Raw genomic sequence first — 21,060 nt, forward strand, 5'->3', positions numbered from 1 at the left:
ACCCAGGACTAACGCCTTGGGTGGCCCAGGAGCCGGGGATGGACGTTCCGGACAAAGGGAGGCATGAAAAGGCAGGGAGGCCTGAAGGAGGCCTGGCATGCGCCCCAGCGGCGGGGAACCTGGCACAGTGAGAGCAAAGTGGTTGGGGGAAGGGTGGAGACCGACGGAGTCGCACAGCAAGTGGGGGCAGCGCCAGGGTTGGAGCACAGGGTTCCTGACGTGAAGCCCAGCCCTTCGCTCTGTATCCCACGACCCTGAGTGAGAGACTGGGAGGTGGACTCAGGAGCAGGAAGACACAGGCCAGATTCTTATTTTTAAAACTTGGGCTATGGAATGGGGCTGTCACATGACTGAGAAGAAAGGTGATGAAGGGCCCTGCCGATGAGGATGAAAGCAGGGTGTAATTTCGAGTATAGTTGGAGATCACGTTGGCAGGACTTGACGCTCCTGCTGGGATGTGAGGGCAGCCTCGGTGAGGCTGACTGCAGCCTGAGCACCCGCAGGACAACCTGGAGGTGCCTAGACATCCCAGGGGACCAGATCTGTGCTCATTTCCACATCTTTGGCTGGTTCCATACCTTCCCCGCCTGACTCAGCTCTCCCGTTCCTGCTTAGCCTTGGAGACCCAGCTCCAACCCCGCTGTCACTGCCAAGAGAAGGCCAGAGCCCTTCCTGGAGACCCTCCAACCTGCCTCTCTAGCCTCCTTTCCCGGTTTCACGCTGCTGTGGTGGGTTCATAACCCTGGGCACCTCATCCGTGTGCACACATCCAGCAGTTCTTGAGCACAACACCTGGTCTCACCATTCTGAGGGCCGGGACTAAGGACCTGCAGTGGATGGTGAAGGCATGAGTGAAAAATGGACTAGAGCAAGGGGAGCAGATAGTGGGTTCTTCCCAGATGAAAATGGGGCTGCCTGGAGTCCCACGCGGAGGGTTCTGGGGCCACATCCAGGCTTAGCTTCAGGGTATCATGATAGGGGGTGATGTCTGGCATGGGCACAGGAGGGATGTGGCAGCATGTGTACCATTTACGTGCAGGTTCTCGATAGCAAGATGTGTACTGTTTGGACAGTCTCCAGCTACTCTTGGGAAAAATCAAAGGTGATGTGCACGTGTCTAGGACGGCTGAGGGTAGAGACCGATTGCAAGGGGCTTTTAGGAGAGCTGGGCCAGCCATGCGTCTCGGTTTTCATACTGCTCTCCGCTTGCGTGCATTACATAATGACCCTCCTGAACCACCTTTTGTACCCGGCTCCGGGCTCTCCAACATCAGCTTACTAAGGGATTGTTCTAGCTGAGGCCTGACACCCAGTGGTTTCACTTTGGCAGGCTGACTTGTCCGCGCTGTGGTCTTCGGGCAATTTACCTGAATATTTTATTTCCCTTACGGTTTTACAAAATGAGTGTCAAAAGGAGGGTGTGGGTGCCAGTGGAGAGAGTGGAGTTCTCCTAAATGTCCTATAGAAGCAGAGCCTCCATTTAGAACTCCGAACATTGGAATTGTTTCAGAATACTCATCAGCCACTTAATAAATCCTGCCCGTGTGCTGACTGAGGAGCAGTCTGCTCTGTGTACCGCCACGGGCATGGCAGGCTGCGTGTGGCCAGGTTATAAAGGACCCCTGATGCCACACCAGTGGCCCAGTCCGCTCACCACAGACCAGACAGAGCACAACCAGCACGTTTAGTCACATCAAGATGGTCCCATAGATGAAGGCCAAATGTCTGTGATTTTCGTTTGCTCTTACGTTTTACGGGATAACATCTTTTTCCCTAAATTTTGTGAGCATTGGGGGTTAAGCTCCAGAAATATCATTCATCAGGTCCTGGGCATTTTGGATAATTAATCTTCTGCCGTACCACAGAGACCAAAGTGGAAATTATACGAAGAAAGCAATAGATTTTAGCCTTCCCAGCTTCATAGACATAAGCTGGTTGATTAGGGGGGTTCATTTTGAAGGAGGAGAGTCAGGCGTTTGTGTGAAATGCTGAAGATCTGTGATAGATTGTGCCTACAAAGTGAGTAAATAAATAAATGAGTGGAGTGAAGTCCTGAGCCACTAGTGAAAGAAACCCTGCATTGCAAAGGGGTGAGAGGCTCCAGAGTGATGGAGGGATTATGATCTTAGGTCCTAGAGCACAGGTTCTTTACTTGAGGAATCTGAGCCTCTGGACCATCCAAAAGCTGGTGCACGTATCTGTGAAAGTGCACACTTGGGGGAAAGGGGGAGAGGGTCCATAACTGTCATCAGATTCTCAGAAGTGTCTGTGGCCCCCAAATATTAACAAGTTGATGCTCTAAATAGGTGGAGGGATGAAGTGATTGGAGGAGAGGATTTGACGAGGGAGAACAAGTAAGACAGGAGGGGACACTGAGTCCTGAGGGCACCTCAGGTAGAACAGGAACTCCTGTGCTCTGTCAAGGTGTTGCTGTCTCCTTCTACGCAGCTTTTGTTCAGGAAAGCTTAGGGAAGATTTCGTTCCTTTCACTGCCTTGATTCTTGCAGATTCCATGGGCTGCAAGGGTCTCTCAGGTTCATGGGGTCCAATCGCTTGCTTCCAAGCAGACCAAGCGGAAATGATTCCAGGAAAACACTGGGTCTTTCCCACCCTAAACAGCTCCCATCCTCCTCTCCCCCTCCCATTCCCTTCTCTGTTTTCTCCTCTCCTCTCCTCCCCTCCCCTCTTGGGGCTTCCCTGGTGGCGCAGTGGTCGAGAGTCCGCCTGCCGATGCAGGGGACACGGGTTCGTGCCCCCGTCCGGGAAGATCCCACATGCCGCGGAGCGACTGGGCCCGTGAGCCATGGCCGCTGAGCCTGCGCGTCCGGAGCCTGTGCTCCGCAATGGGAGAGGCCACAGCAGTGAGAGGCCCGCGTACCGCAGGAAAAAAAAAAAAAAAAAAGTTGGTCTTGACCCATTAGTGAATTGACATGAATTTAAAGGGCCATGACCAGTTTTTAAAAATGACACAGTATGATAGAAAATATTAGAGTGCATCACACATGTGAGATGAGCATGAGTTTGTGAAACTTCCTGTTTCAGCTCTATGTGTGTATGAGTTGTGATATCGTATACATTGCTTTCTTCCGTTCTGGTCCAAAAAAGATTGGAAAGCACTGATACAGCACCACTGTGGGCTCCCAGTAGGTGCTCACTGCAGGACCCAGCCTTGAGGGGGTGGGTGCGAGAACAAGCTGTGTTAGGGCTCACTTCTTACCGCTGCGCTGGGCGGCCCTTTGCTGCCAGCAAGAAGTTAGGGGCCTGCCGCGTTGCCTGCCACTGTCGCTCCTTCTTGATTGTTCCCTCTCCTCTCCTGGCAGGTGGTGTATGTCACGGCAACGTTCCCCTACATCATGCTGCTGATCCTTCTGATCCGGGGGGTCACGTTGCCCGGGGCCTCCGAAGGCATCAAGTTCTACCTATACCCCGACCTCTCCCGGCTCTCCGACCCACAGGTAAGAGTCGCTGGCTCCGTGCACAGCTGCCCTCCACCTCTGGGAAGCCTTCTACACGGAGCCTCAACGACCCACTGAGGGAAGTCTGTGGCCCCTTCTCAGAATAATACTTTTCAATGCATAAATTACATACACAGGGAATCAAATACATTGAAATACAATCACCAAAACATGAAAAAAAGAGATTTATGACATGGTAATGTAGCAATATCCAGCATGAGGTGAATAATTTCCATGATTTCAAAGCAGTGATGAGCGTACATGATATTTGGAGAACTCTGTACAGTGATATGAAAATATGTGGGATTTCTACCGATTACAGTACTGTGGTCTGTTGCCTGCCTTTGTAATTGAAGGAAATGCTAAATTTCAGTTAGAGGTCATTTAAAATAAAAACACACTTTTTTCTCCACCTAAGAACACAGATCTCTGCAAGCGTGCTTCTCTGAGAGAAACTGGGTCTTTGTTGGTGATTCTCCTTGTGGGGGTAGGTCACAGAAACAAAATAACTGGCGACCTGGCTAAGCTGTCAGTTGTCTTTGGAAAGGCATCAGCCGTTCTGAATTCTGGGTAGAACTGTTTATGCCAAAGCCTGTCCAGGTGGGTAGGGGTGGTGTGCCTGCAGGGGGGAGGTGTTAGACAACAGATGAACGCAGCGTCTTAGGGGCCCAGGTCTTCGCAGCCTCCACTACTTGTTAGAAACTCCTGGGGAGCTTTTGAACATCCTGATCCCCACCCAGAGCACAACCCCTACCATTTAAAACAAACCCTCTGGGGGTGGGTCTCAGGTCTCAGTATCTTTTGAAGGCCCCCTGGCAATTCCAATGTGTGAAACAACATGCCCAACAGATATCTTAGCGGGTGAAGAGGCGCTCGTTTTTCTTTGAAAACAAACACAGATCGTGCCGTAGAGTGTGGAATCTGCGTTCAGCTGATCACGAGGCTTGCAAGAGATGTCAAGTCTTCCGTCTCTGGCTTGCGGCCGCCCCCTCTTAGGAGAATGGGGTTGTGAGGAGTGCTGGTTCGCGCAGCTCAGCTTGTAGCTCATTACGGTGGGTTCAGGTGGATGGCGGCGGGGCCCGTGTGCTCGTTTCTGTCTCAGTTTGCCCCGCCGTGAGGGCCCCGAGGCTCAGGCCTCAACAAGGAGCAGCCTGAGTTGCAAGCAGAATCCCAGGAAGAAAGAAATTAGCTCCTGACGACTGGCTTCACTAACTCCAACCTCCGATGCCAAAGGCTCAGTTGAAGAAGCAGTTTTGGAAAACAGATTTCCACAATCACTGCTCTGTGCATTTTCGTTAGGTCCACAAATTCTGCCTTGATCCGGATGGCCGTCCTGTTCCCTCCTCCGCCCACCGGCTTGCTTCTCCCGGTCCTCAGGGCTGGCCAGTCCCGAGCATCTCCCAGAGTTTCCAAACCTGGCTGATCCTCAGAACATCTTGGCACATGCTGAAATGCATTTTCTCGGGGGGCTGAGATGGCACCTGGGCATCTGTATCTTTAAGCTTCAGGGGCCATTCTGATGATCAGAAAAGTTGGCAAAAACCCAGCTGATACCTACAACGTTGGAGCCCTACACATAGACACGTGTGCACACACAGACACACACCACACGCAGAACAGAAGTGAGGCCAGGCGGTTCACCATTCAGACCCCCTGCCCGAATCATCCCAGTTTCCTGCCAGATCTTTCCTTTAGGCCTCTGGGTCCCAGGCCAGCACGTATCGGCGAGGCTGTCCTATGGAGCGGCTGCTTGGAGTGGTGGAAAGCACACGGGGCTGGGAGTCAGGACGTGGATCCTTCCTCTGGTGATGCCACTGGTCCTGAGTGACCTTCGCCAGGTTCCTTCTCTCTTTCTCCTTCTGGGCCTCAGTTCCCCGCTGATGACATGAAAGGGTGAATTCAGTCAGTGGTTTTCAAAGTAGATTTGGAGAGCCCTGAGTTTTCCATGAGCGTGAGTCGGCAAACTGTGACCTGCACGCCAAATTCGGCCCTCTGCCCGTTTTTATAAATAAGGTCTTATTGGAACGTGGCCATGGTATTATTTTTTTTTAACATATTGTCTGTGGCTCTTCAAAGGCAGAACTGGGTAGTTGAGGCAGAAACCATAGGACCCCCTGTATCAAGGGTTCCAAGACCTCCCCCCATCACCACCCCACATCCAGTGATTTAGTAGAAGGGCTTGCAAGACGTAGAAGAAGTTATTCTCTTGGATTTGGTTTATTTCCATCATCAGTGGGAGAAAAAGACACATCAGGCAAAGTCTGGAGGAATCCACACTGGGCGTAGAGCAGTCTCTCCCCTTCCTGACGGGAGAGGCTGCACAGAACGTCCTCTTTCTTCCAGTATCGAAATGCGGCAGCACGTGGGCAGCACGTCTGCCCAGAGGAGACTGCTCCGGACTTGGAGTCCGGGTTTTTAATGGGGGCATTTTATTAAGTGCATGATCGATCCTCTGGATTCCAGACCCCCATCAGGAAATCCGGCATTCACTGTAAAGTGCATTGCTTGTGTGGACAGTCCAGGCAGGCTGGTCCATGCGGACAACCGCATCCCTTGGCATCATAGGGAATGTCGAAGCAGAGTTCCTAGACACCAGGGCAAGCCATGCCTCCTGGAGAGCAGCGTCAGGCCTGCTGTGGTAACGCTTTCCTGCATACCTGCAAAACATTAAATATTCACTGTTTGGCCTTTTCTAGAGAAAGTCTGCTGACCCCTGAGTTGAAGAACCTTCAGACACCTGTGAGGGGAAGGTTGATGGGCTCCGACCCCCACCTGATCCCCCCACTCCATCCTTGTTGCCCTCTGCCTCTACTGCCACCAGCCTCATTCAGGCCACCACCATCTCCCATTTGACAACTACAGAAGCCTCCTAACTGGTCTTCCAGAAGTGGCTCTTAACCCCTCTAGGCTACTCCCCACCCAGCAGCAGAGTGATCTTTTTGAAATATAAATCTGGTGGGCACCTCTTTGTTTAAATCCATTCTGGGGTTCCCTGTGGTCTTTGGAATAAGATCCAAGTGGAGGGGCCTCTGAGGTCCTCCGTGAGCTGCCTCCTTGCTGCATCCCCCATCACTCTCCTCCTCTATCATTCCACACCTTAGAATTCCAGATTTTGGGCTCCTTTCTGCCCCAGGACCTTCGCACATGCTGTTTCTCCACTGGGAACACTCTTTCTCCCCGAGACCCTCCTTCCCCACCTTGCCTGAGCAACACGCAGTCACCCTTTAGGGTTCAGTTTAAACATTATTTGGTCAGGCAGGTCTGTCCAAACTGCCAACCATGCACCCCTGGACTGACTTTCCAGAGCACTTATCATGTTTGCGATGAAATAATCACATATATATGTCATATATATGTATGACCTGTATGATTTATTTACTTTCCATTTATTTGCAACAGATATTTACTGAGTGCCTACTCTTGTGTCAGAGATTATTATAGGTATTAGGCATATGGAATTAGACAGTGGACAAAAGAGTGATCCCTGCCCCATGGAATTTATATGCTGGTTGGGGAAGAAGGTAGTAAACAAAATCAAGTCAAAGATGCCATCCATTAGATGGTGGCAAGAACCATGGAGACAAAGTATGGACGTGGAGAAAGAGTGCTGGAGAAAAAAGCTGTGATTCCCAACAGGTGGCCAGGAAGGGCCTCTCTAAGAAGGCACCTTGGAAGCTGGGTCTGTATCTGCCTTGCCCACCACTGTGTCCCTAGGCCCTGGATAGCTCAGTGCCTGGTACATAATAGCTCAGTAAATGTTTGCTGAATGAATATAAGAGCCAGAGCTATTTTGGTTTTTAAAGAAAGATTTTGTTGCTTTAGCAAGAAGTCTAAAAACCTCCAGCTCACCAGATCTGTGAGCTGTAATGTTTTTTGTTTCTCTCTCAGTAATGGCCAGAAAATGGATATGTTTGTGTGTGTCTCCACAGTCATAGCTGATTGTCTGGACAGAGATACGGATAGTGACCCCAAAGGGTAAGGAAAACAGAACTCAGGTAGCTAGTGTTTTTTAGAAGCTGGGGTGTGTTGCAGGAACGGCTCAGGAAAGGGAGGTCTGGAAAGGGAGGTGGGAGCAGCCCCGAACCTGCTCTTGATCTGCTCTGGGCGCTGAAAGGCAGGCAGTAGAGTGTACAGTCATGATGAGTCTGCATAAGGGTTTTGATGGCTCCTCAAATTTGGAGGCTAGTGCATCACGCAAAGCTTGTCTCCTTGTGGGGAGAGAGGGCAGCATCTGAGCAGGTCAGTAGAATCACAATGCCCCAGCTGGAATGTCTACTCGACAGATAGAGAGATCCAGGTCAGAGAGGCTGAGCCACTTGCCTGTGGCCACACAGCAGCTTCGCAACCCAGTGAAGACTTAGAGCCCAGGGTTCCTGGGTTCTGGGAAGGACAACTCCTAAATGAAGGGAGTGAGGTCTTAAGAAGAAAATGGATCCACAGCACCCAGTTACAACTGTTCCCATTTGTACATATTCCAGACCATGAAGAAGCAGAGGCCACTGGTTTTGACTCCTACTCTCCCGTTATTGGAGATGTGGCCTCAAGCAAGGTTCCTCACCTCTCTGGGGTGAGTCCCCTCTTCTCTAGAATGAGGATCTCAGGCTGTACTTGCCTGCCCCATCAGATGACCATGAAGGTCTAGGATGATGACCCAGCCGTGGAGGAATATTCTTTTCCTTTTATAGTTATGTACTTATTTTAATGTGCATTAGAAAAAAATCTGGGATATCAACCAAATCAAAATACACACACACACACACACACACACACACAGAGTTGACACTTGAACAACACGGGTTTGAACTGTGTGGGTCCACTTATACATGGATTTTTTTTTTTTTTTCAGTAAATGCTACAGTACAATGTGTGGTTGGTTGAATCCCCGGATGCGAGCCCCAGGTACAGAGGGCCGACTACGGGACTTGAGCATCTGCAGATTTTGGTTTCTGTGTGAGGTCCTGGAGCCAGTCTTCTGAAGATACTAAAATCCACAAATCCTCAAGTCCCTTACTGTCGGCCCTCCGTATCCATAGGTTCTGCATCTGCAGATTGAACCAGCCACAGACCATGTAGTATTTGCCATCTGCAGTTGGTTGAATCTGAGGATGTGGAACCCGTGAATACAGAGGCCCGACAGTATACACACTCACGTGTATATATGTGACACCCCTCCCCACAACCTCACACACATACTCTGAAGGGTAATTTGGCAAGAACTTTGAAAACCAGAAGTGAGCATAGGCTGCCGCCCAGAACATCCCTTATGTGTGTGCATAAGGAGGTATGCACATAGAGGTTTGCTAAAAAAAAGAAAAAGAAATAGTTTATCATAGGAAACATTGGAAATAAATATCCATCAAATAATGACTGGTAAAAAAATATATATATATATGTGTGTGTGTGTGTGTGTATGTATATATATATATGCATGATAAAATAAACAAGGTTAATTTTTTTATTTTTCAAATTATGTTTATTATCTTGCCATAACATTCTTTTTTGTAACATCTTTATTGGAGCATAATTGCTTTACAGTGTTGTGTTAGTAAGGCAGTATTAAATGAATATTAGAACAAACATGGACATGGCAAAAATAGTGCAAGTGAAAGGTGGTTGGCTGAAGTTTGGGCCACAGCCGGGGCTGGAGGGACATCTGGGTAGCGTTAGGACTTTAGGTGGCCACATGCTCCCACTCGACACAAGAGGCCAGCTCTCACAGAGAAAGTTGGTCGGAGAGCTGCTGGCTGGACATATTTTATCAGGAGGTCAGTAAAAGCCTCGGTCTTGTGTCTCTTGGTAGTGTTCCCCTTTTAGCCAGTGCAGATTTTTTTTTTTCTGAATAATCATCTTAAGTTAGTTTCCCATTTGTACTTCAAATTGCACCAAGAAGGAAAGTTCCTGGAAAGTGTCACTCGGTCTAGTTGTTCGGCTGCTCTCGGAGTGTGAACACACTTGTTTCGTGGGGATGATCTAGAAGTTGCAGTGTGCAGGCTGTGAGGGACTCAAGTGTTGATTCCGGGGCCACCTGGGTGGAGAGCTGGGAAGGAGAGGTGATGGGGACAGGTGAGCCACGGGGAGGTCATTGGTCCCCGGGGCTGCTCCATCCGGTCCCTGGGGAGTGGGGGGTGGTCAGTGATCTCAGGTGCACTGAGGGGTCAGCAGGGGGTGAAGTGAGCACTTGGTTGGGAGTCCTTCCTGATCTGCAGACCCCACGAGGACGGGCATCCCGTTAGTCCTGTGTACCACTCATCTGTCACCAGAGCCTGGCACAGCTGCACCTTACGTTATTCCAGATGCTCGCTGCATGAACCTATGTGCCAGACATCAGCGTGTAGAATGAGTGAGACCCCCCCTTCCCCTCAGGGGGCCCACAGTCTGGCGTAAGAGGGCAGAGTCACCCCTCCTCGCCTGAGTTCCTCTCCCTGTAAGAAGAGGGAAGAGGCACTGGGCGAGATCACAGCTTCCCGTCCTTCCTTCCAGTCAGCTGAGAAGAATGTGGCCGCTTGGTACTGATAACCGTCCTTGCGCCAAAGCCAGTGAACGATTCAGCCTTTTATACATACACCCGCGGGGATGGGAAGCGGCTGCACTCCTGCCATGCCTTTCCCTCTCATGCCTTCCAGAGGCTTACTTGGTGGGGACCTCAGGGGCGGGGGTTGCTGACAGCTGAGGCTACACGCGTTAGAACCCCCAAGTCTCCTGGTCTCTCCTGCAGCCTGAGGCACCGGCCCTGTCCTGGGGCTCCAGTGATAACTGGGGGCCTGCACATTACCATCAGAGCTTCACTTTTCTGCAGACATGTTGGGGGTTCCCTGAAGTCTGGGGCCTGGGGTGGGGGTGGGGGTGCCCATGCATGTCATCAGGGGGAGGGGAGGCAGTGACCCACAGGAGAAAGACGGTCCCCAGGGTGCCTTCCCTTCCCATAGGATGCTCTTCTCCCGGCATCTGGACCAGAATGGTGAGGAGCTTAGACGCAGCCCTGCAGCCTCCCCAGGATCCAGCATCTCTATTAATTCCAGGTCCGGGCCCAGCTCCCTTCCCTCCTGCTTACAAGGGGCTCAGACACGCCTATTTGCTGTGTCATTTACATTTACAAAGGGACACAGGGAGCCTGACTGGTGCAGAGCTCTGGACCCCAGCTCCGGGGCCTTGGACAAGGGAAAATTCCCTTGGAGAGACCCTCCTGGCCCCTCTGGGCTTGTGTGGCAGGGATTCTCCATCACAACTGATTGTCGGATGATGGGCACTTAGGTTGTTTCCATCTCCGGCTATTGCAAATAGAGCTGCAGTGAACATTTTGGTACATGACTCTTTTTGAATTATGGTTTTCTCAGGGTATATGCCCAGTAGTGGGATTGCTGGGTCATATGGTAGTTCTATTTGTAGTTTTTTAAGGAACCTCCATACTGTTCTCCATAGTGGCTGTACCAATTCACATTTCCACTAGAGTCTGTCATACAGAGTGAAGTAAGTCAGAAAGAGAAAGACAAATACCGTATGCTAACACATATATATGGAATTTAAGAAAAAAAAATGTCATGAAGAACCTAGGGGTAAGACAGGAATAAAGACACAGACCAACTAGAGAATGAACTTGAGGATATGGGGAGGGGGAAGGGTGAGCTGGGACAAAGTGAGAGAGTGGCATGGACATATATACACTACCAAACGTAAAATAGATCGCTAGTGGGAAGCAGCCGCATAGCACAGGGAGATCAGCTCAGTGCTTTGTGACCGCCTGGAGGGGTGGGATAGGGAGGGTGGGAGGGAGGGAGACGCAAGAGGGAAGAGATATGGGAACATATGTATATGTATAACTGATACACTTTGTTATAAAGCAGAAACTAACACACCATTGTAAAGCAATTATACCCCCATAAAGATGTTAAAAAAAAAAAAAAAACTGATTGTCCGGCCGGGTCAGGGAGTATTCACAACAGCCCTCTCTTCCTGTCTCCCAGCTAGTGAAGCAGGAGAGAGAACTCCAGAAAGCGAAAGTAGATAAAGAGCTAAGCTGTGGGAGCCTGGGAGCTGGGAGAACACCTGCCTCACAGGAAAACGCGGGGTTGAGAGAGCCATGGAAGTTGTTTCCAGGTCTAAAAGGCTGTAGTGCCCATGAGGGCTTCCCAACCACCTGGTTTAAAACTGCAGCCCCCTTCCACCCTCCACGCATTCTGCCCACCTTCCCGGCTTTGGTTTCTCCCTGACACTTCCAGCATGCAGATGTTGTTCATTGTGTATCACTGTCCCCCACACGCTACAGTGTAGGCTCCATGAGTGAGCGCAGGTGACTGATCTGTTTCGTTCGCTGTAGAACTCCAGCCCCCAGAACTCTGCCTGCCCCGCAGTACGCGCTCGATAAATAGTTATTGAATGAGTGAAGGAAGGACGATTCCCACCAGAGCCTGTGTGACTTTGCATTACGGTGACGTAGCATACATTGTGGTTGGGGGTCTGCTCTCCAGAGAGAGGGGTTTTCAGTGCAGTGGAATCTGGTGTCGAGGGAAAGAAATTTGAGACACTACTGCCCCTGAGCTGCTGAGCGGCCTTCAGCCCATCCCTTTACTTCTCTGGGCTCAAGGAACTCACCTGTCCGTCCAGGTATGAATATCTACTGCATAGAGTAGCCGTGAAGCCAGTGTGCCTGGGAATGCAAACACACTTCTAGTTTTCAGTTTGGGTGCCCGGCACATAGGAGGACGCCGAGAAGTCGGCGGTGTTCCTCATCCTGTGTCCACGCCACTGGCGCTGGCCAGGGCAAGCCTAGGCCTCACAGCCCAAAGGGGAGGCCTTGAACTCAGAACTGAGAGCTTTTATCATGGGTCCAGTAAATTAAGTTTCTCATCAAGCCCTTGAAGCCACACAGCAACTCGCCGCCTTTGTCCCCTGCAATTTGCATTCCGTGGTCTGTTATAACTTTCTAAACATCTATTTGTCTTCTCTGTCAGCCCTGTGTTCTCTCTGAAGTGTGAAGTGCTTCCACTCCATTTTTTTTTCCCTCAAATTTTTATTTTCTGCCTTTTCATACTTTGGGGAGTGGAGGGGCTCTTGCAGGAAATCACATTTTCCCTGCCCCAGATTCCTGCCACTCTCGCGCTTCATTGTGTTTCAAGTGTGTGTTTTCAGGGCAAGAATAGAAAAGCCTGTCACAGATCCAAGTCGTGGGGTCTGCTTTCCCAGGGCGTGTACAAGTTCCCCGAGTCAGCCTCCTCTCTGGAGGGAACTGGAGCCTGTAGCTAAGGTGTCAGATCCTGGGGATGGGGTCCAAGGATGCCCAAACAGTGAGAGCCCGTAGAACACCAAATCTATCCCCCTCCCCACCCCAAAGGAGGACAAATCAGGGAAAACAAGACCTCGGTTTAAAACCCTACCTGCTTACCCAGCTGGGACGAAGTGAGAGAGTGGCGTGGACATATATACACTACCAAATGTGAAATAGATAGCTAGTGGGAAGCAGCCGCATAGCACAGGGAGATCAGCTCGGTGCTTTGTGACCACCTAGAGGGGTGGGATAGGGAGGGTGGGAGGGAGGGAGACGCAAGAGGGAGGAGATATGGGGACATATGTATATGTATAACTGATTCACTTTGTTATAAAGCAGAAACTAACACACCATTGTAAAGCAATTATACTCCAATAAAGATGTTAAAAATAAATAAATGCATAAATAAATAAAAGAAAACCCTACCTGATGAACCTCAGGGATGGGACCATGGAATTTGGCAGTGTACTCTGATTCTAGGCAGGGACCCAAGGGAAAATGGGCCTCTTGGCTGTTGGACGCTCAAACCAATATTTACAAAATTGATATCGACTTATGTGTTTTGGAAAAGATCACAAACCTCACTGACATGGGGGTTGCAAACCTCATGCCATGGGACTGAAAATCCCCCAAGGTCTCCCTTCGGTATGTTTGATTCAGGGTTAGGGTCAGTGCCCCACCATGCTGGCTTGTTTTCCTCTCAGTACCAAGCAGGGGGATGCAGAATCAGATCACACGTTGTTCTTGTCTTCAAGGAGATGACAGTCTCTTAGGAAAGACACACAATAACAATAAAGTCAGTGGTGAAGGGCTGTGCAGTGGTCGGAATTCACCTGACACAGGTGTGCTCCTTCCAGTCGTCAGGTAAACGCCTCTGGAATTAGAGATGCGTTATTGATCTGACATCATGTACACTTAAAGACAGTGACTGTTTCTTTCTTTACTGCTTGAAATTCCTTCAGAATTGCCTGCTGTTAGAATCAGAATTCCTGTACACGCCACTGAGATTTTGTACATCGCTGGGCACCCACTAAATTCTTCCAACCACAGGTTTACTCACGGTGAAGGTTTGTGCCTTTTAGTTTTCAGCAGTTTTAGCGGCACCTTATTAACCTGCAGGCTTGGTGGTTGAGGAGCTGCTCAGGTATCCGTAAGAGTAGTGATACTGGTTACTGCTTATCATTTCTTGATGCCTGACTCTATGTCAGTTACTGTGCTTTACGAACTTGTCATTTAATTTATCCAATTCACTCAATCAGCAAATAGTCAGGTGTTGAAAATTATTCTGTTCCAGACTCAGGAGCTAAGTGCTATATATAAGTACCTTAAATTCTGATGACCAATAAGAAGTCCTTAGATTCTGAGAGAAAAGTCCTATCTTACAGGACCTGAGAATCTTAAAACCCATGACCTAAAGGCTTTCACATGAGGAGTCAGGGCTCCAAGAGGTTAAAGCACTAGCGTCTTGCTTACACAGCTAGCACTTGAACCCAGGTGAGTCTCACTCGGCCATGTAGAGGATTCAATGCTGAAACTTTCTGCCATATCTGATCTTTCTGGGCTCACTCTCTCTCTGCCCAGCACTGGGATGACAGTCCTGCTTCTGGGGTCTTTAAGCATCCCAGACCTATGTGACTATTTTGCAGGAATCCTAGAATCTCAGCATTGGGTGAGATTCCCACCCGAGGTGCCCAGTGCAGGAATCCCCTCTGTAGAAACCTGGTCAGCCACTGAGTGGCCCCTCCTGTGACATGGAAGCCCCTCACCTCTACTTTGGGACAGCCCTCTACTCACCGGGGTCCCAATGTTGAGATATTCATTTATTCTTTCACTTGCTTATTCTTTCTTGACTCATCTGCTCTAAGTTTTCAGTCCCCCACTTTGAGAGTATCCACCAGGGTTGAACACGCTAATTTAAATGGAGCCTAAACTACTGAGGCACAAGCCAGCCTCCTCTGGGCTAATAGAATAGCCTCCAAGATGGGCCCCATCCTCCAAGGTGGGCCTCTTACTCACTCACTCACTCTTTTCCTCACACGGCAGACCCAGGGAGCTCTGAAAAAGGAATCTGGATCATGCAACTTCCTGATGTTGTTATTCAAATGTATTTTCCTTTAATGCTTTGAATATATCTATAATAACTCCTTTACAGTGTTTGCTAAATCTGACACTTTTCAGGATATAGATTCCGTTTTTCTGGTTTCCTATTTTGTTTTGTTTTCTTGCATGTCTGGTAGTTTTTGACTGAATATTGTGAATAATATGTTGTACACACTCTGGATTTTGTTATCTTCCTCTGCAGAGTGTTGTTTTTTTATTTTAATCAGTAGTTCAGTTATTGGCTGATCACCTCAAACTTCTATAGGTTCAACTTTGTTTTCTAGTGTGGATCTGTGGAAATCCCAAGCTGTTTCCCAAGCTCCTCTAATTTGATAGGAGTGGATAGGACTTAATGGGATTCTGAACTCTGTCTCCCCAGTAGATCTTGCCAGGGCTTGGCTTTAGGCTTTATGAGGATGGAGCTAGAGTAGTGATTACTCTAGAGTGATGGCTCTCAACCAGGGAAATTTTGCCTCCCAGGAGACACTTGCAAATGTCTGCAAACAGTATTGATTGTTACAACTTGGGGGGTTACTGGCATCTAGTGAGTAGAGGCCAGGGAGGCTGTTAAACATTCTACAATGCACAGCACAGCCCCTGCAACAAAGAATTACGGGTCCCAAATGTCCATAGTGTCACAGTGTAGAAACCCTGCTTTAGGACATGGTTCTTCCCCCTAATGGAAGGTCTTTCTGTGTCTCAGCCAGGTACCAAGGGTGAATACTTGGCGTTGGCCAGATCTGTCTACTCGGGCAGGGAGGGAGCCCCGATCCGCTGGTGCTGCTCTTTCCCTGGCGGCATCTGGCGTCTAGTGTCTCTTGCATTTTCAGCCCCAAGCGGTGCTATCTGGGAAGTCTTGGTGGTCTCACCCTGGATGTTTACATCAGCCACAGCCTCGTGGGAACCTCCACATGGACATCTGGGGCATCCGCTCTGCACAGTTCCCCCTTTCCTGTGCCCCACACTGCAGATTCCAGCTATTTCAGCTGCCCTGCTCTCTGGCCCTGCCTGTTCAGCTTGGCGGGACTGTGTGTTCTGCTTGGCTCTAGTTCTTGTCCCCAGGCAGAGGGCTCAGCACACCCCTCTTGGATCTTCCCATCTCTCAGGGGTAGCAGTCTTGCCCTGCATGTTATCTACTGCCTGAAAATGGTTATATTTTTGTCTGCTCTGATAGTTGCTTATGGCAGGAGGGCCATTCCTTACCAGTCCCTCAGGACCAGAAGCAGAAGTCTGACCCTCCTGCTTACAAGCCCTAGCAGCTTCCCCTTGCATGAGGATTAAAATCCAGACTGCTCACCATGGCCGAGGCTGAGGAGCCCTCCGTGGCCTGGCCCCATGTCCCACGTGGTGCTGGGCATCCCAGGTTCTTTCCTACCACAGACCCTGTCTGTCTGGGCCACTGCCCCATCAGATATTCCCGTGTCCAGCTCCTTCTCACCCTACAGGTCTCCGCTTCAAAGTCCTCTCTGACCAGCTGTGCTCAGACATCCCCACTAAACCCCGTGACTTTAACCAAGCCCCCGTTTTATTTTATTAATGGGGCTGGTGGCTCTCTGAAGCAATCGCGTGTTCATTTGTTGAAGCCTCACTGTTAGCCTCCCTTAATTAGAATGTGGACTCCCTGGCACCTGGCACAGAGCCTAGCATATGTTAGGCTTCCCGTCAATACTGGATGAGTAGGTGGGTGGATGGGTGAGTGGGTGGGTGGATGTCATATGGTGGTTTAGATGAAGGACTGCTAACAGAGGAGAACAGAATTATTTCCAGTTATATGTCCCAGAGAAGATTTTATGAAACAAGTAGCCTTTCATGTCATCCTTGAAGGATGGAGAAGGGAAGGCTATCTGGAGATAAGCAAAGACCAGAACGTCTACATATACGAAGGAAATGGTAAGAAGTTCAATGTGGCTACAGGATAGGTTTTGTGACAGGGAATCACAGGAAATAAGGTTGAGACAGTTGACTGAGACCCCTCCATCTGGGAGCATCATGTGTCAAGGCCAGAGAGCTGAAGATTTCATCCAGGGGTCGGTAGGGAGCTGTCGAGCATTTCGGGGCAAGAGGTTGACCGGCATGAACAAAGCTGTAACGTCAGAAGATTATGCAGACAAGAGAGGCTCAGGAGAGCTTGCCATCAGAGAGCTTTAGAGTCAAACGGAGTGCATTTGAGTGCCTGCCTCTCCCTCACCCACTGTGTGACCTTGAGCAAGTGACTCACTCTCTGACACTCGGTTTCCTCTCTTGTAAGCCTCTAGCAGGCAGGGTCCCATCTTTTACTCGCCTCCTGCGCCCTCGTAGATATGGTACGGTTAGATGAAACAGCACAGGGGAACTTCTCCAGGTGCATAGAAAGAGCGAGAAAATAGAGCATGTTTGGAGGTGAAGAGGGAAGAAGCAGAGATACGTACCAGATGACCTTGATCTGGGGGAGAGGGGAAGCTTTGCCATGTCATAGGGGATATGAGAAGCAGCCCTCCAGCTGTGATGTCACAGGTGTATGGGCAGGTGTGGCTGGAGTTAGTGCCATTGTGTGAGTTTGTCTAGCTACTTGCAGAAGCCCGAGAGGCGCTACAGAGAAAAGAGACTGATGTCAGCAAACATTCAGGATGCACCTACTGTGTGCAAGTCCTGCCCATGGGGTGGAAGTATGAGGGAGGAGTCAGGCACTGGTTTTACCCTTGAGATGTCACCAGGAGTGGCCACAGCTGGGGCTGGTGAGAGCCACAGAGAGTGAGGACTCCAGCTCTACAGCACAGGAGAGGAGCAGCTGCAAGCCCGTCTCCAGGGGTTCTCAGGCCAATGTTTTAGAGTTCCAGTCTTATGTTTAGTCATCTGGCAAGTATCACTGGACACACACTGCATGCCAGGTATTGCGCCTGCTCTTTGCTTTGAAAATGAATCAACAGAAATGTACAAAGTATCCGCTCTTGCCAGACATTTGCTGGGCTCTGTGGGAGTGGGGTGGAGGGGTGGATGAACGATATATTCTAGGACAGGAGTTTTTTCATTGGGGGAGGGTCTTTGGCCACCCCTCCCCAAAGTTATATATAAAACATTGTATATTAAGCATGTTCTTTTTCAATTAATAAACTCTTTTAAAGCAGTTTTAGCTATACAGAAAAATTAAGCAGAAAATACAGAGTTCCCATATATCTCCTCTCCCCTGGTCCCACTTTTTCCCTATTATTAACATCCTATATTTCTGTGGTACATTTGTTAAAATTGATGAGTCAGTATTGATACATTATTATTGCAGTATTTACTAAATAAGTCTGTTGTTTACATTAGGGCACACTCTTTGTGTGGTGCAGGCTATGGGTTTTGACAAATGCATCATCCAGCATTATGGTATCATACAGGAAGGACAGTTGCACTGCCTTAAAATTGCTGCACTAGGCATCCCTCCTCCTTCCTCACCAAACCCCTGCCAACCACTGATCTTTACTGTCTCCATAGTTTTGCCTTTTCCAGAATGCCATACATTATGTAACCTTTTCAGATTGGCTTCTTTCACTTAATAATATGCATTTAAGGTTCTTGCATGTCTTTTTGTGTCATGATAGCTCTTTTCTTTTTATCCCTGAATAATATTCTGTTGTCTGCTTGAAGCACAATTTGTTTATCCTTTCACCTATTGATGGACATCTTGGGTACTTCCAAGTTTGATGATTGTGAGTAAAGCTGCTATGAATATCTGTGGGCAGGTATTTCGTTAGCATCTTTTTCTTAAAAAGAGTCCATTCACCCCCAACAGAGATCCCTGTTCTTGAGCTTTCAACCAAAGCTGCAGGTACAGTGTGGGGTCCCAGCAGACTGCTTGGATTTCATGGCTCGTCTGCTTACTAACTGTGTAACCGCAGGCACATTACTTAGCCTCTCTGTGCCTTGATTTCCTCATCTGTAAAAAGGGTTGTTGTGAGGATTAAATGAGATAATGCTCATTCATTGTGTGCATGGCATTGTGTCCAGCACATAGTAAATGCTCAGTAAATGTTAGCTGTTATTTTCTTTAAGAGATGAATATGCCTTTAATTTTATTGACCAAAACTTCAGGCATTTTTGTGGTGCTACATCGTATGAACTTGTTAACCTATCTTGTTCTCACAGAATATGCTTTTAAACGCCTTGAGAGAACAGATACAGATGTTAACGTAAGCTATTATGCTAGCTGTCATTGTACATGTAGGCAGAGCTAACTGACATTTCGAGAAGTCTAAAACCTTATGACTCCAAGTGTGGTCCCCAGACCAGCAGTAGCATTAGCCTTATTTGGGAGTTTTTAATAAATGCAGATTCTCAGGCCCCATCCCCAACCTGCCCCATCAGAGTCTGCATCTCAGCAACATCTTCACTGGTTTTACAATGTGGGAGTTTGAGGAGCACTGGTCTAGGAGCATTCAGGTCTGGCTGAGACGTATCAGACACATCAGTGAAGGCTGTGGTCGGGGAGGAAGAGGTCCTGGGGCCAAGTAAGGTGAGCAAGGTTTTCCCGGGTGTTGGGGCCACCTACCTGCTCTCGCTCATGTTCCAGGGCAGAGGGTGGGAGAGATCACTCTGGGAATTCCTGTACCCATCTCTCTCAGGATCGTTTGAGAATGGAATGGATCCCTTCAGGGATCGCCCACCCTCTAAAACTACACTGTCCAGCACAGGAGCCACAAGCCATATCTAACCATTTAAATTTAAAGTCATTGAAATTAAAGTCAATATTCCGTTCCTCAAGTTCAAGAGTCAGATTTCAGATGCTCAATAGCCACGTGTGGATGGTTCCTCCCATATCGGACAGAGCAGGTATAGAATGTTTCTGTCATTGCAGACCGTTCTGCTGTACTTTTGTGCTCTAGAGGGATAAAGCCTCAAGAAGCAGAAGAGTCTGTGGAAACTCAAACTCCAATCGCACCGGGTGCCAAGTGAGCCCTGGCTCTCTGAAGGCATGCTGTTGGCATTGTGGGTTTCTTTCCTCTACCCCTTAGGGGCCTGGTTATTTCCAGAAGAGTTCAAAGAATGCACATTGAAGAATCAGGACCAGAACTGTGGCCACAGCTGTCTTGGGCAGAGTGGACTGCAGTGGAGTTCCACCCAGTGACATGCCGAGGAGGCTGCGCTAGCTGCATTTGCAGTGGCCCCAGGACGGGAGGAAAGGGTCTTCCCCCAGAGCAGTGGGAAGACAGAAGACGCAGGTGCCCAGTTAGTCAGAGTGGCTCTTAACTAGCTTTTTTCTCTTTCTGAGCAAGAAATACCATGGGACACAAATTTCCCTCCAGCTTCCACACTCTCCCCATCCTTGTTATTGTTTTCCACCCCTTTTTAATTCTGCTTTATTACTGTATAGAGTTGATACTTATTTGGATTTTACAATGTGTTTACTGATTTCTTTGCTTCCTGTTATTTTTACTCTTTTCTAATAGATTAAACTTCTTCTTGTTGGAGTACATCCTTTAGTAGTTCTTTCAGCAAAGGCCTTTGGGAACTGAGCTCTCTTAGTTCATATCTGAAAAGGTATTTATTTCACTGTCACCCTGGAATGGGAGTTTAGCTGGGTATGCAATTCTAGGACAGTAGTTTTAAAGTGTCAGTTTAAACTTGGATGCCCACTTGGCAGGAGCACCGTGTGATCATACCCATACCTGATATTTCCATATCGAGTCCTGGGCTGAGGGGCAGAGTTTTCTGACACCTCATTCACCATAAGACAATCCCTTTCTGGCTCCTAGGTTTTTGCAGTAATCCCACTCAGTTTCTGGTCATGCCCAGGGCCTGGAATCTTTTTTTTAAAATAATTTGTTTTATTGAAGTATAGTTGATGTACGGTATTATGTAAGTTACAGGTGTACAATATAGTGATTCACAATGTAGTGATTTTTAAAGTTTATACTCCACTTATAAAATACTGGCTATATTCCCTGTGATGTATAATATATCCTTGTAGTTTATTTTATATATGATAGTTTGTACCTCTTAATCTCCTACCCCTGTGTTGCCTCCCTTCCCTCTCCCCACTGGTAACCACTAGTTGGTTCTCTATATGTTAGTCTGTTTCTTTTTTGTTATAGTCATTAGTTTGTTATATTTTTTAGATTCCACATATAAGTGCTATCATACAATATTTGTCTCTGTATCATATTTTAGATTCCACATATAAATGATATCATGGAATTATTGTCTTTCTCTGTCTGACTTACTTCACTTCGTATGATCATCTCTAGGTCCATCCATGTTGCTGCAGATGGCATTATTTCATTC

At 48.5% G+C, this 21,060-nt stretch overlaps 1 protein-coding gene across 4 annotated transcripts in view; it reads left to right on the top strand.

The window, feature by feature from the left end:
- The window catches only part of SLC6A11 (solute carrier family 6 member 11), a 120,394-nt gene that overhangs the window by 49,314 nt on the left and 50,020 nt on the right, over window positions 1-21,060 (top strand). For all 4 annotated transcript variants that reach the window (XR_010947170.1, XM_067755458.1, XM_067755460.1 and 1 more), the window contains exon 6: window positions 3,321-3,455. Coding sequence is in view for 3 of the 4 variants with exons in the window: in XM_067755458.1 (XP_067611559.1) it covers window positions 3,321-3,455 (135 nt within the window). In the remaining variant the exon portion in view is untranslated. The remainder of the gene's footprint in view (window positions 1-3,320; window positions 3,456-21,060) is intronic.

Source organism: Pseudorca crassidens, chromosome 10 (assembly GCF_039906515.1).
Source record: "Pseudorca crassidens isolate mPseCra1 chromosome 10, mPseCra1.hap1, whole genome shotgun sequence".
Classification (NCBI taxonomy): Eukaryota; Metazoa; Chordata; class Mammalia; order Artiodactyla; family Delphinidae; genus Pseudorca; species Pseudorca crassidens.